The sequence below is a fragment of the Hippoglossus stenolepis genome, chromosome 20, assembly GCF_022539355.2.
Source record: "Hippoglossus stenolepis isolate QCI-W04-F060 chromosome 20, HSTE1.2, whole genome shotgun sequence".
Classification (NCBI taxonomy): Eukaryota; Metazoa; Chordata; class Actinopteri; order Pleuronectiformes; family Pleuronectidae; genus Hippoglossus; species Hippoglossus stenolepis.
In genome coordinates, this window is record NC_061502.1 from 19,761,252 (window position 1) to 19,774,168 (window position 12,917).

The 12,917-nt window shown below is 46.5% G+C and overlaps 1 protein-coding gene across 1 annotated transcript; it reads right to left on the reverse strand.

The window, feature by feature from the left end:
* Positions 1–800: 800 nt before the first annotated feature.
* On the reverse strand, positions 801–11,100 carry aig1 (androgen-induced 1 (H. sapiens)). Its single transcript, XM_035143886.2, has 6 exons — positions 10,806–11,100; positions 7,310–7,465; positions 5,141–5,242; positions 1,743–1,858; positions 1,418–1,584; positions 801–1,295 (listed from the first exon to the last, which is right to left on the reverse strand). The coding sequence occupies exons 1-6, from the start codon at positions 10,944–10,946 to the stop codon at positions 1,276–1,278; spliced, it is 702 nt and encodes a 233-aa protein (XP_034999777.1). The 5' UTR covers positions 10,947–11,100; the 3' UTR covers positions 801–1,275.
* Between the last annotated feature and the right edge of the window lie 1,817 nt (positions 11,101–12,917).

Here is a 12,917-nt window from a genome sequence, read left to right on the forward strand (position 1 = left end):
CTGAGAGGAAGGAGGGGGGGGCGTTTGTTTCTGTTCCAGGAGGAAGCAGACGGGGGGAGTTTGCTTTGACTGTCTTGACAGGAAGTGTTGCACAGACGTGTTAATTTTTTTTTTTAGATCCAAAAAAGAAAAAGACATCTGGTGGAAGCGTTCAGCTTCACGTCTCAGATCATTACTGAGGGAGAAACGTAGTAAAACCAGTAGATTCTGGTTTCAACTCGCCACATGAAGATGGTTTGGAGTAATTAGTAGATTTTCTTTATTGTTTGTCAGGAGACACAAATCTCAAAGTCTGAGAAATGATTCTTCATTTCTCCAAATATGGTCACTTCTGGTTTCAAAAACCCAAGATGGCGATGGACTAAAAAGTCAAACAGCAGCTAACGTCCTTTCTCTGGAGACATGAGCTTTAATTGAACACTGCTGTCGCCATGGTAACTTGTGTCAGTTCTGCAGCACCAATTAGAGCCCAATTAGTCTGTAAGTGCACACGTTACATGGTAATGTAGAATATTTATGAGTGGTTTTCTGTGATTAGCTTTGCTGACGCTTCAAGATAAATATCCAGAGCAGCCTCCAACCTGCTGCTCGTGTGTGTGTGTGTGTGTGTGTGTGTTCGGTCTAACCTCTGCTGATTGGTCAAAGTCCAACAACACTCGCTCACAAGCTGAATCATTTCCTCATCGGAAATTTTGCTTTGTCAGACTTTGCTTCGATGTGTTTAAACCCAGACTCACTCGGGGGTTCGAACCTGATTCACATGAAAGATTCACTCAGAATCCAAACTGCAGCGGCCGACAGAAGATTTTGAACCAAACTTTATTAACTCACATCTAGTTTCGTCCACACAGCGACTCAGGATGAATAATGAAGTTCGACACATTATGGATGTTCAGTGGCGTCATTGTATCTTATGATGGGATTCATTCACATTGTTTAATGGTTTGTACCAGAAGATGACAAACACAGTGTGTGAGTGTGTGTGTGTCTGTGTGTAGTACACGTGTCATGGAGATGTTCAGTCCTTCACAAAACAAAAGTCAAATGCAAAACCAAACAAGAAAAGATGGCGCTTCATCGCTTTTTACATTTAACAAATTTGTTTCTGTCTTTTTTTTATGGTTGTCGTCATGGATACAGTTCAAAGGTGTAATGGTCGTTTCCGCCTCCAGAGAGGTCGCTTGTTTTCTTTCTTGTGCTGTCCGGGACGGGCGGAGCACGACTCGTCCTCTCCTGTCCGCCTGAGGGGTCGATGTCCGCACGGCCGCGAGAGGATCACTCACCTTTGACCTTTTCTGGGAGAAAGACGGAGGAGAGAGAGGAGAGTGAACACGTGGAGCAGCTTTCTGCTGTTTCTCATAGCTTTGTGTCACGTGTAGTACTCGTGTGTGTTTCTGTTGCAGTGTGTGTTGTGTACCTGTGTGTGACTGGTCCCAGATGTAGCTGTTGAGGATTTCTCCGAGAACGTAGAAGATACAAATCACCGTCGTCATGACGCTGAAGAAGACGACTCGGGCCAGCGGAGCGATGCGTTCCAGCACCGGGTAAACCCACACCCCCGTCACCTGGTGCACCCAACAGGTCCTGGCCGGGCGGAGAGAGGACGTTTACTGCACGTGAACTCGACTGGGCTCATTTAAACCAGACTTCAGGAAATAAACTAATCTAGAAAAGTTAAATCAGGGTTAATTAACTATCAGAACCTGGTGTTTAACAGGGTTTAAAGGGGAAACGTTTGGTACCAGAGGATGTATCCGACGCCGAAGCAGCAAACTGCGGCCAGACCCCAAAGCCTCCTGGGATACCGGTGGCGGGTGGTCCGCATCTCGATGATGATGAAGGGAAGAACGGTGGTGTGCTGAGAGGAAGACGGAGCGAGAGAAGAGAAAGAAAATATAGATCCTCAGACAAAATCTAAATAAATACATCAAAATCTCAGCATCGCCTTCACGCGATACTGTCTTTGTCCACTGGGGGGCACTCACACTCAAAACAAAGACAGACAGCAGGCGTGATTGTCTCTGCAGAGTCGAGACCTCTTACCTCATTTGCACTGTGGAGGAGCACAGCTGTGTGTGTGTGTGTGTGTGTGTGTGTGTGTGTGTGTGTGTGTGTGTGTGTGTGTGTGTGTGTGTTGCTCGTCCTCATGTTAAAGTGAGAAAACAACAACTGGGACTCTTCCAGGTGTGAAGTGGTTCAGTTTGATGCTGTGAGATTCAGGCAGTTTGACTCAAAGCTGCTTGTTAACCAGGATTTTCTACCTTTACCAAGATTGATTTTAAACTATTTCATCGCATTTCTTCAAGTGTCAGTTCGGTCATATCAACTTTATGATGTTCATTTAGTAAATTATGATCATTTAGAGTCAAATAAAGCACCGGATGTATTGGGGGGAGGATACCACAGTGTGATTGACAGCTAGCACCATCCAATGGGTGCAGGCGGCAGGTGTAGGTGGGCGTGCACTGCCCTCTAGCTCTCAGGCAGGCTCCGCCCCCCCACTCCTCCAAATATGGTTATTTCTGGTTTCAAAAAACTAAGATGGCGCTGGAGAAAATGTGAAACAAACAGCAGCTCACACACACCACTGGTCCCGGTGGGTTGATGCTTGGTTTAAAGGTGAATGTGAAGGTTTTCACACGTCTTGGTTTTTCTCAAACCTTTGGTCTAAACTTTGTGTCAGAAGAATTACATTTTGAAAACGGATTCCGCAGCAAAATCATGTGAATGTTAAAGCTGAAAGCTTCAAACCCCGTTCACCACAGGAGTCGCCCAGAGCGTCACGACTCTACTTTGACCCTTCAAGTTCCAAGAGGCCGAGTTCCGAGTGTGCAAACTAACATCAGGACGAAATCGCTCTCTCTCCCTCCTGGGGTCTTAAATTATAGGTTTACCTCCCATCATTACACTGTACACACACACACACACACACACACACACACACACACACACACACACACACACACACACACACACACACACACACACACACACACACACACACACACACACACACACACACACACACACACACACACACACACACACACACACACACACCCTGAAGCTGCAGTTTTACCCAGGGTGCCTCAGTGGAATTCCAGTCTTGTGTTTAAGTTTAGTCTCTTCTGAGAGGAGTCGCCTCTCGTAAATAATACTCCCTCTATTCTCTGTGTCCCTCTCTCTCTATTTTTATATCTAGGTCTGTCTCTCTCTGTGTCTCTCTCTCTCCCTGAGGTTTTTGTGGTCTCGCTCGAGAAGCCAGCGTTCTGCCTCTGTGGAAAATCCCCCCTCTTCCACAAACAGCGGTGGTTGGATCCTCTGGTCTGGGGCTAAAAACAGGACAAACCATTTCACACAGAGATGCACAGCAGGGGGCAGGCGGGTCACATGGCCGAGGGCAGGGTCACGGGCTCAAACATCCTCCACTGCCATGACTGATGGGATGGCGATGCACTGGGACTGACCTGAGAGCGGTGGGTTCTGATCCCAAAGTCAAATTAAAACAATGAGCTGGAGAAAGTGAGTTGGAAACTTGTCGGCTGCATCAGCACATGATGTTGAGGGGCTCTTAAGCAAGGCAGAAGTCTCACAGCCGGTTTAAAACCCAGAACTCAAGACATATCAGTGAAAGCAAAATATATAAAACCTGGAGTACGTGCAGCAGCTATCATCCAACCAAATCATAAGATCACCTCCATCACTCAGTGACAGCATGAGAGGTCAAACTGTCTGGACCCTTGTTTCTGTAATTATGGATTTCTTGTGTTTATCCCGCTCGGTTTCCATCGCAAACCTTCGACATCATATCACATTTATCAGAAGTGTGAATCGTCTGCTGCAGATCGATCTAAACGCAGAAGATGTTAAACTTCAGCCCTAAACTCAGGAAACTGAAGCTGCAGCCGTTTGGTGGAAATGAAGAATCGGTCGAGCAATAACAAGTCTGCAGTTAATCTTCCTCTTGTTCTCTGTCGATGACTCCGCTGGCAAAGCTGCTCAACTCGTTATTAAAATACGGCGTCTTCTTCTCTCATTCGCTCGACATCACTCGACCCCTCCCTCCTCCGATGGGAATGGCTACATGGTTGCCGTGGAAGCCGGGGTAAATAAACAACAGTGATACCATGGAATACCGCAAAATATTTACAAGCGTTGGACGCACACACAGAAAAAATATGTAACACATGCACAAGCTTCCTCACGTTTCTGTCTCTCTCTCACACACACGCACACACACAAATTATGTTACACTTGCACAAGCTTCCTCACAATTTCAGTCTCTCTCACACACACACACACACAGAGAGATAAAAACACGGCCGTTGGTGATGTTCTGGTTGTTTTGGTCCTTGGCGACGGCGCCTTAGCAACCACTCAGCTATTACATCAGCTCCTGGAGTAGGAGAAGAGACACCGAACAGACACACACACGCCGTCTTTGTGTCCTTTTTTTCATCTCAGAGTTGTGTTATGGGAACACACAACCCTCGTCACCTCGTGCTGCTCCCGCTCTGCGGACGGTGCTCTGGCAGAGGGAAGTTTCATGACACGATTTTGCATATTGCAGACGCAGCGCCGGAAAAATGTCAGATTATCGTGCAGCTTGATTTGAAAACACACGCACGCGGCTGTTATCAGCGCGTTGGTCACTGTCTAAATATTAGATTAAACCTGCTTCCTCCAGACGGCAAATCAAAGCCAACGCTCCATGAAAATTCAGACGTTTCCCGGCACCAGCGTTGATCAAGATTTGTCGAGTACTCTACAGAGTTTATGATGCACTGATACGAGTAATGATCCGAGGACTTTACGTGCAGAATTCTACAATATAGATCAATTCAGTGGCTCAGATTCAGCAGCAGGCTGCGACCTGAGAGTCTCTTAATGCACGATCCCAGATTTCCTCCTAATTATTCGCACTATTTCCTGCTGCATTCTCACATGTGCTCATTCAGACATCATCCAGAGGTTTTACTCGGGGGGGGCTGCAGGATAAACTACAGAGATTCTACGGAGCAGCTGACTCCGACACTTTCGCTCTGAACTGCAGCTCCTCAGGATCATTTTAGGAGAATATCCAGAGGTCAGTGCAGGTCTGAGAGCAGCTCCATGGCGCCGTGCAGAGCGATCCACTCACCATGCCGTGGTTGAGCCACTGAGGGATGAAGTTGTCCAGTAGTTTGGGGTAGACCAGCTCTCTGTCGTACAGGTAGAGACTCCAGAATGTAAAGACCACGAACTAGAGAGAGAGAGAAAGAAAAAAACTATTCACATCTGTTGGAAAAACACAGAAATGAAGTAACAGCATCGTTAGGTCAGTGATAAGAAACAATTCTCACAAACTACACAAATATCAGACGAACGCAGATGAAGACGCACTTGGCGGAGGTAATAAAATCTGCCGTGGTGATGCAACAAAGCCAAGTGAAATTTGAGAAACTGGAAACTTTCCAGAGGAAGTTTTGCGTACGATGTTTTATTTACGAGACTAAATGAAACTGTGTTCTGATCCCTCTGCGCTGTGCTGGTGGTTCAGTGGTTGGATAACAGGAACTGGGCGGCTGCCACATCAGGTCCCTGATACGACAGGTGAGACTGTGGCGTTAAAAAGAGCTCACAGGACTGACTGTGTGTTCAACGGTCGACTTCCACGTGAAGCTGGGACTTTAAAGAAAGAGACAAACCACTGGAAGAAGAACAGAAAAGTCTACAAAGCCAGAAATGGTGATTGGATGATAAACATTCCACCAGTTCCCCACAAAAACAATCATCAAATTGTGTTTTCAGCCCCCGGGTCTGGATCCAGAGCATCCTGATGGCAAAGCACCTTCTGTCCCACGTGTCCTGAACGCACCATAAGCTAATGGACCTGTGGTCTAATGTATCTGCAGCTTGGACCCGGGCCAGACCATGTTCTGCAGGACGGGGGTGGAATTACCTGACCGTCATCTGGGTTCCAGCTCGAGGCATCTGAACCAACCTCCCCCACCATCATTGTACCCTGACCGGCATGTTCTCTGCTTTCAACAGGCACACACACACACACACACACACACACACACACACACACACACACTCCATTTTCCATACTGCTGTGGAAAGTACACGTTCATGCACACACACACAACACATGAGATAAACCTACATTCCATCCATGTGTACAGCACACACACACGCACACACACACACACACCATATCAGTCGGACTGGGTTTCCAGACATTAGCTGTGATGATAATCATGTCTTTTGTACTGTGTGTAAACTGAACTCTGTGCCCAACTCACGGCACCATGCCAGCCGACTGCCTCTATAGGCGTGTGTGTGTCTGTGTGTGTCGGTGTGTGTCGCGATCTGAGGTTGCTTGGGGCTGTTATCTACCAACTGTGTGTGTGTGATACGTGTCTGTGGGTGTGAAGTATGCATATTCATGAGTGTGTGTGTGTGTGTTATGTGTGGAAACTGAAGATATGTTTGTGCGGCAGCTTGGGGAACTTTGCCAACTGAAATCCTCACAGGACTGTAATGAACTCGACCATCGTTTCATTAGCGAGACACAAAAAACTCGTCTTCTAGCAGTTGTTGCACGTTCATGAGTTTTGGGGGCGTAGCTTTGACAAGAGGGTGGATGGGGGGGGATTACAGATCCTAGATTTAACATCCGTCCAGGGATGGACACAGCAAAGGTAATAAAATACATCCTGAATTTGTCTCCTGTGGTCGGACGTCACTTTCCTGCTCAATATGCAAATAATCAGACGTTCTGTTCCCGAGGACCAGATGATGAGGCTTTTACCCAGTTTGAGTTAAAAGATGTGTCCAATCAAAAAGGTTTGTGTGTCTGTGTGAGTCTGCACGAGCGAGAGACCTGAACTGTCCAATTGTGACCGGATCACTCGAGACGGACGCTAATATCAGTGGACTCCAAGAGACGCTCGGTTCCATCTGTTGGCCCGTCTCCCAGTAAGCCCAGTGTGTTGCGTGTTGAAGACGTCGTGCTCTTTACCCAGAGGCTTCCTGATCTGCTGTTAATCATTAAACATGTTTGTCTCGCCAACGTCCAAACGAAGCGACATTTAAAAACAGACAGAAGGATTTTAAAACCTGAAACTAACATTAAGGCCATTTGACACTAAACATCAGAGAGAGAGAGAGAGAGAGAGAGAGAGAGAGAGAGAATTATACTGCAAACACATTACCCGAGCCTTTGATTCCTGCAAGCCAGGCTTTTCCTTCCCCAGGCTGTTCTGTGTGTGTCTGTGTGTGTGTGATTGTGTGTGTGTGTGGTTGGATGCATCCATCCGCTCACCGCTCCGACAGGGAAGGCCAGCACGGCCATCATCCAGTCCCTCAGGCCAATCAGCTTCCTCAGCTGGCGCTCCTGCTCCCTGCTGTCGCCTCCCTTAGTCAGCAGGCTGGACACATCGATCAGGACGCACAGGCCGAAGAACACGGCCTGGATCACCTGCAGAGGGACGCAGAGGGAGGCAGCTCAGCGGGGCCCTTTAACAGCTGCTTACAGCACTTTCACATGACACGCACTTAAAAGAGATGGACAGAGGAGGAAGAAAGAGCTTAGAAGGTAAAAATGTTCAGAGGAAGAGGAGGAAGAAGAGTTCAGAGAGGACGAGAGACATTAAAGCACCAACCTGCACCGCCGTTAAAAAGCCTGTATCGCATTTCATGGAGCAGCTTCTTTTAGTTTTAAGTCTACTTTCTGTTGGTTAATGTGTTTTTTTGCAGAGAGTTCATTTAGAATCAAATCCACGATGCTGTAAAGTCACTTTAGTTTAGCAACAACAGAAGGATGTCGGGACGGTTTGAGCTTTAACATGATCATAAAGTTTACAGTTTCACCAGGAGGACGAACCCTGAGCTTCCTCTTCCCTTCCCAGTCCTCACCCTGAACTGTTCTGTGTAACTCTGCTGTTCCATCTCCTGTGAGAAGAACTGAGTCACAGCTTCAACTGTCAATCAGGATCAACGACTTCCATTCCCGTCACCTAGCAACACTATGGTTCAACTTAAACCACTTGATTGATAAACGTATCCTGTACTTGAGTTTTAAATGTTAAATCACGACCTCAGCTGGTTTATCTGAAGGCAGCGAACTCCACATTCATCACCAGTAGCACCAGTGTTTTTCTTTATGCCTATGACTAAATATTAATATCTCCAAAAAGTTACCATCACATATCTCTAATCATTACTGACACGTGTGAATGTGAAACTCTGGAGCCGTTCGATTCCTCCGAGTCTGTTTCAACCAGAGACTCCTCAGATCCCGAACGTCCACGTCCACTGGACAGTGGAGAGACACCAACAGGCTCAGTGCTTCAACCTCCATCTCTGTGTAATGAAACTCTCCCATCAATATGTTCACAGTGACAGATCTGACCTGATGCACCCCCCCGTCTCTCCTCCCCCTGCTCCCCCTCTCCCTGTGGGAGGATCTGGTGTCACCCAGTGGGTGAAGGCATGGTTGGACGTCCGGGGCATTCTGGCTTTAGAGCTATCGCATGCCACTTCAAATCCAGTTATGTGTGTGTGTGTGTGTGTGTGTGTGTGTGTGTGTGTGTGTGTGTGTGTGTGTGTGTGTTATCCTTTCATCATTAGGATGATTTGTGTGTGTGTTGCCTCTTTGACGACATAAGATCCGTTTTGACAAATCTAAGGTTGCTACTACGGCTAATGTAGCTTCTCTGCTACATAGATGATGACTTTCTATGAGAACTTGGCTAACGACGAGTGTCTCATCTCCCAAAAACACACATATGCACGACTATTTGTCCAATGGATCTAAAGCATGTCTGTGTTTCAAAATGCAGGTTTCATGTTGCACAGATGCGAACACACAACACACAGTGATTAAGATCCAGATGTTGAAGTGGTGTGTGTTTCCTGGCTGCTGGTGTGTACAGGTCATTAAAAGCACAGTTAACCAGGGGGAGAGGTCTAATGTGGAAAATATGACACGGCTATTTCTCTCACTCACACACACACACACACACACACACACACACACACACACACACACACACACACACACACACACACACACACACACACACACACACACACACACACACACACACACACACACACACACACACACACACACACACACACACACACACACTTTAAAACACACACGGACCTCAACAAAAAAACTATAATAACATGTATTTGCCTTTGGGACGATTATCAATCAGTATTTCATGGAGTCAGTTGTCTTGTTGTAAATAATCTGCTGGAATCATTGGTCAAAAATACATATTCAAAATAAGTTAAGAGTATAATGAGCCACATTAAAGCTTTTTTAATTATTCATCTGTCACGTGTTCCTTCATATATTAGTGGAAAAACATTTTACTTTTTTAACTTCCTGTAAAATAAAGGTTTTCATTTTGGCCAACCTACACACGTTTACTCTAAAGTCTTCATCTGTAACAGATTTCCATCAAGTTTGGTGGAAATCAGTTTAGCAGTTTTTGCGTAATCCTGCGAACAGACGGGTGAAAACATTTTGTCGATGTAACTGACAAAAGAGACAACTGACAACGATGCCTTGGTTGCTTTCTTCAAATCAAACTGGAAACGACATCTGTCCGCTAACGTCTGTCCACTAACATTTGTCCAGCTTGTCACAGCTCGTCGTGTCCGACACTGAGGACGGTGTGTGGACGGTGTGTGGACAGTGTGTGGACGGCCTCTGACTGAACGGCCTCTTTGTGAACGCTCGCACACACACATTGTTCAGTGTGAATGGAGGCTGTGTGCGTTTGTGTCCTCTTCTAATTCGGTCATCACAGCGTCCTGAAGTCCTTAATTCAATTTGACCCTAAGTTCCCTGTCATGTGAAAGAAGGTCCCACTGAAGGTAGTCCCACAATGTGAGGTTCAGTAAATAGTGTGATCGAGGACGGAAAGTTGTTATTTATAAAAATGCAGATTGTTTATTTCCTATCGCAAAGGGGAGGAGTTAATTTTAACAAAAAGAAAATAATCAAAATGTAAAAATCCAAATATTTTAATGAAAAGAGCCGTAATATTTTAACCATCCCAGGTAGAACCCCCCCCCCCACGAGCGACGAGACACTGAAACAACGTTAAATTCTCGTGTCGGAGCCTCAAGTCCGAATGATACCAACTGTGTTTTAAGAAAAACACGACGTACGTGCGAAGTCACGGAGAAGCACTAGATTACCCACAATCCTCAGGAGCGCTGGCTCTAATTGGTGGAGCTCCCTGTTACCATGGAGACCACGACAGCAGCAGGTTGATAGAGACGAGGAGGAGAGGGATCGTTTGGTTTATGGGATGTATAGTTTCTCCAGTCACGTGACAACACTCAGATACTTTTGTCTTTTCTCCCGTTTTTCCAAATTGATTTGAAATGTTTTATGGTTATGATTCATCCAGCTGTTCTAATTGTGGGTGTACGCGCGGCGCAGCGCGCTCCCGCTCAGGGGGGGGGGAACCATTTTCCTGCAGACACACGTTTCTCTGTCTCCACCACTTCCGGGTTATTACGACGCGCGGAGTTCACCGGTGAATCCCGGTGGAGGCTCCGTTACCGACCCCGCTGACGGTGTAACGTTAATGTACCCCCCACCCCCTCCTCCTCCTCCTCCTGCTCCTCAGTCACTCAAACACCGGAGCAGTGAGGGCAGGGGACCGGAAGTGAAGAGCACTCATTTAAACCTGACGCCCCCACACCCACACACACACACACACACACCCCCGGGCTTCACGGAGCTAGCTGCCCGCCGGAGGCTAACCACGCGCGGCTGTGACTTCTCTCACCAGGTCGATGAAGGTCAGGAACTTCCAGCTGCCTCCGTACGTCTGGTGCGCGGGCATGTCCAGCGCCTTGTAGTGGCAGAGGATGGAGAAGTAGGACAGGAGGATGGCCACCCGGAGGACCTGCGAGGGGATCAGCGCCATGACGCCCGCGGAGAGTGGCTGATTCCCGGTGTAGCTGCGCCTCTCCTCCCGCCACCTGTCTGACGGTTCAACCTGCTCCGGCCGCGGTGTCTCCGCTGCTCCGTCCGACCACCGCTTCCTGTTGTGGTGATGAAGAGGAGGAGGAGGAGGATGATGATGTCAGGGGGCGGAGTAGGGCCAGGGGGGGGCGGGTCTCCAAACTCCAGGTTTCCATGGACACCGACATTAACCAGATTAAAACCAGATTAATTTAACCCAGATATGTTTATACTCAGAATGGAGAATTCAATCAATTAGTCATACAGATGTTATTTGTATTGTCCTTATTCACAAATCACTATTTGTCTCATTGGATTTAAAGGGATAGTTCACTGAAAATTCAAATTCATTATCTCCTCACCAATATGATGGAGGGGGGTCTAATCCAATACAGAGTATATAGAGTAAATGACCTGTTCTTACAACATAGAACAAAAAACAACAGAAGAAAACATAACAAGCCTCCAAGTGTCAACATCAACAACTATCGTGAGAAGTCCTGGTGGAGATGACGCCGTTGGGAGTCGAATTTGAATGTCGGGGCCAACGTACCCTGGGATGAAGATGAAGGGAGCAGTAATGATAGATGTCACGATAAAGGTATTTCCAATAACAGTAGTATATGAGAATAGTCATATTGTATATCCAAGCAATCAGGTTGTAATCACAATCCACGATCAGCTGCCGCCACCATCACAAACTACGATCCATGATCCTTCTCACGATTCACGATGTGGCCGTGGTCCTGGATCTGAAACGATGAAGGACACCGACTCTGGTGAAGAAGTGACATCGGTTACGTGACATCGGTTTGATGACACCTTAATGAAATCTGACCTTATTATCATACCACATTATTTAGAAATGTAGACGTCTTAATCGCATTATAACGTCCTGTTGGGTTTTTGAAAGCGTTTTGTGACGTCGCTGTTCGATGTAAGAGTTTTAGGTTTTGCAAAATGTATAAGAAAAAACCCAAAATGGTTTTTTCTTACCTCATAAAAACAAACTGAGCTGTGCCAACTAAGCAGCCGTTTAAAGTGAAAATGAAGTGAATTCAGTCGAGAGAACAGAGACACGAGAGCTGACGGATTTTATCACATCGAAAAAAGATCTTCAGCGAGCGAAGAAAGGTGATGCTGTTGCCATGGAGACGCAAGTGTCTCGCACTGTTCCTGCAATTAACAGGTTTATGGATGGATGGACACAGACACACACTCTGTCAACACGACGGAGTGTGTTCCTCACATGTTTCAAGGTGTTTACACACATGGCGGCTGCGGGGATCAAACCTGTGATCGTCGGGTTACGGGGCAGATATTATAAGTCTCTTTATTTATGAAAATAAGGATAAATATCTTTTTTTAAGCAGTTAACAATAATAATGTATTAAATTAACCTAAAGATAATTAAATCGGTCCATTGCTGCAGCTCCTCTGTCGTGTTTGCTTCCCTTCACTTCACGATCTCAAAAATATCCGATTTATTTCTCGTAATTTCTCGTAATTTTGAATATCTTCTCACTATTTTTACCACACTCCACCGACTCCAGAACACGTATGATGTTTAACCTACACTGACTGTGATCTGCCATCATCACTACTTTCAGACATTCACTAAATTCTGAAATGATCAACCAAAGTCCCAGTGAACCTCCAGGACACAGGGAACTCGGCCTCGTCAACACGAGCCTACAGCATCGTGGTATTTAAAACCAACACAACTAACAGGGCCTGTTTTGTTTGGTTCCTGCACGAGTTCTAAGCAGCAAAAATTAATTAAATCACATGAGTGATCTCTCTGGGAAAACATTGGACCACAGCTTGAAGCTCCTCTTCCTCTTCCCGGCGGTTGGCCGACGGTGAAATGGTGCAGCAGCTCTACCATCTGGGGAGGAACAGTGGTCAGACTGGTCCGATGAAGATGGCTGAA

Bases quoted from the DNA above. Each gene is read 5' to 3' on its own strand.
- aig1 (XM_035143886.2), bottom strand. From the start codon at position 10,946: ATGGCGCTGATCCCCTCGCAGGTCCTCCGGGTGGCCATCCTCCTGTCC. The intron at 5,243-7,309 runs GTGAGCGGATGG...CTCTCTCTCTAG, and splicing joins TGGCCTTCCCTGTCGGAGCG to TTCGTGGTCTTTACATTCTG. The intron at 1,296-1,417 runs GTACACAACACA...TCTTTCTCCCAG, and splicing joins CTGGGACCAGTCACACACAG to AAAAGGTCAAAGGTGAGTGA.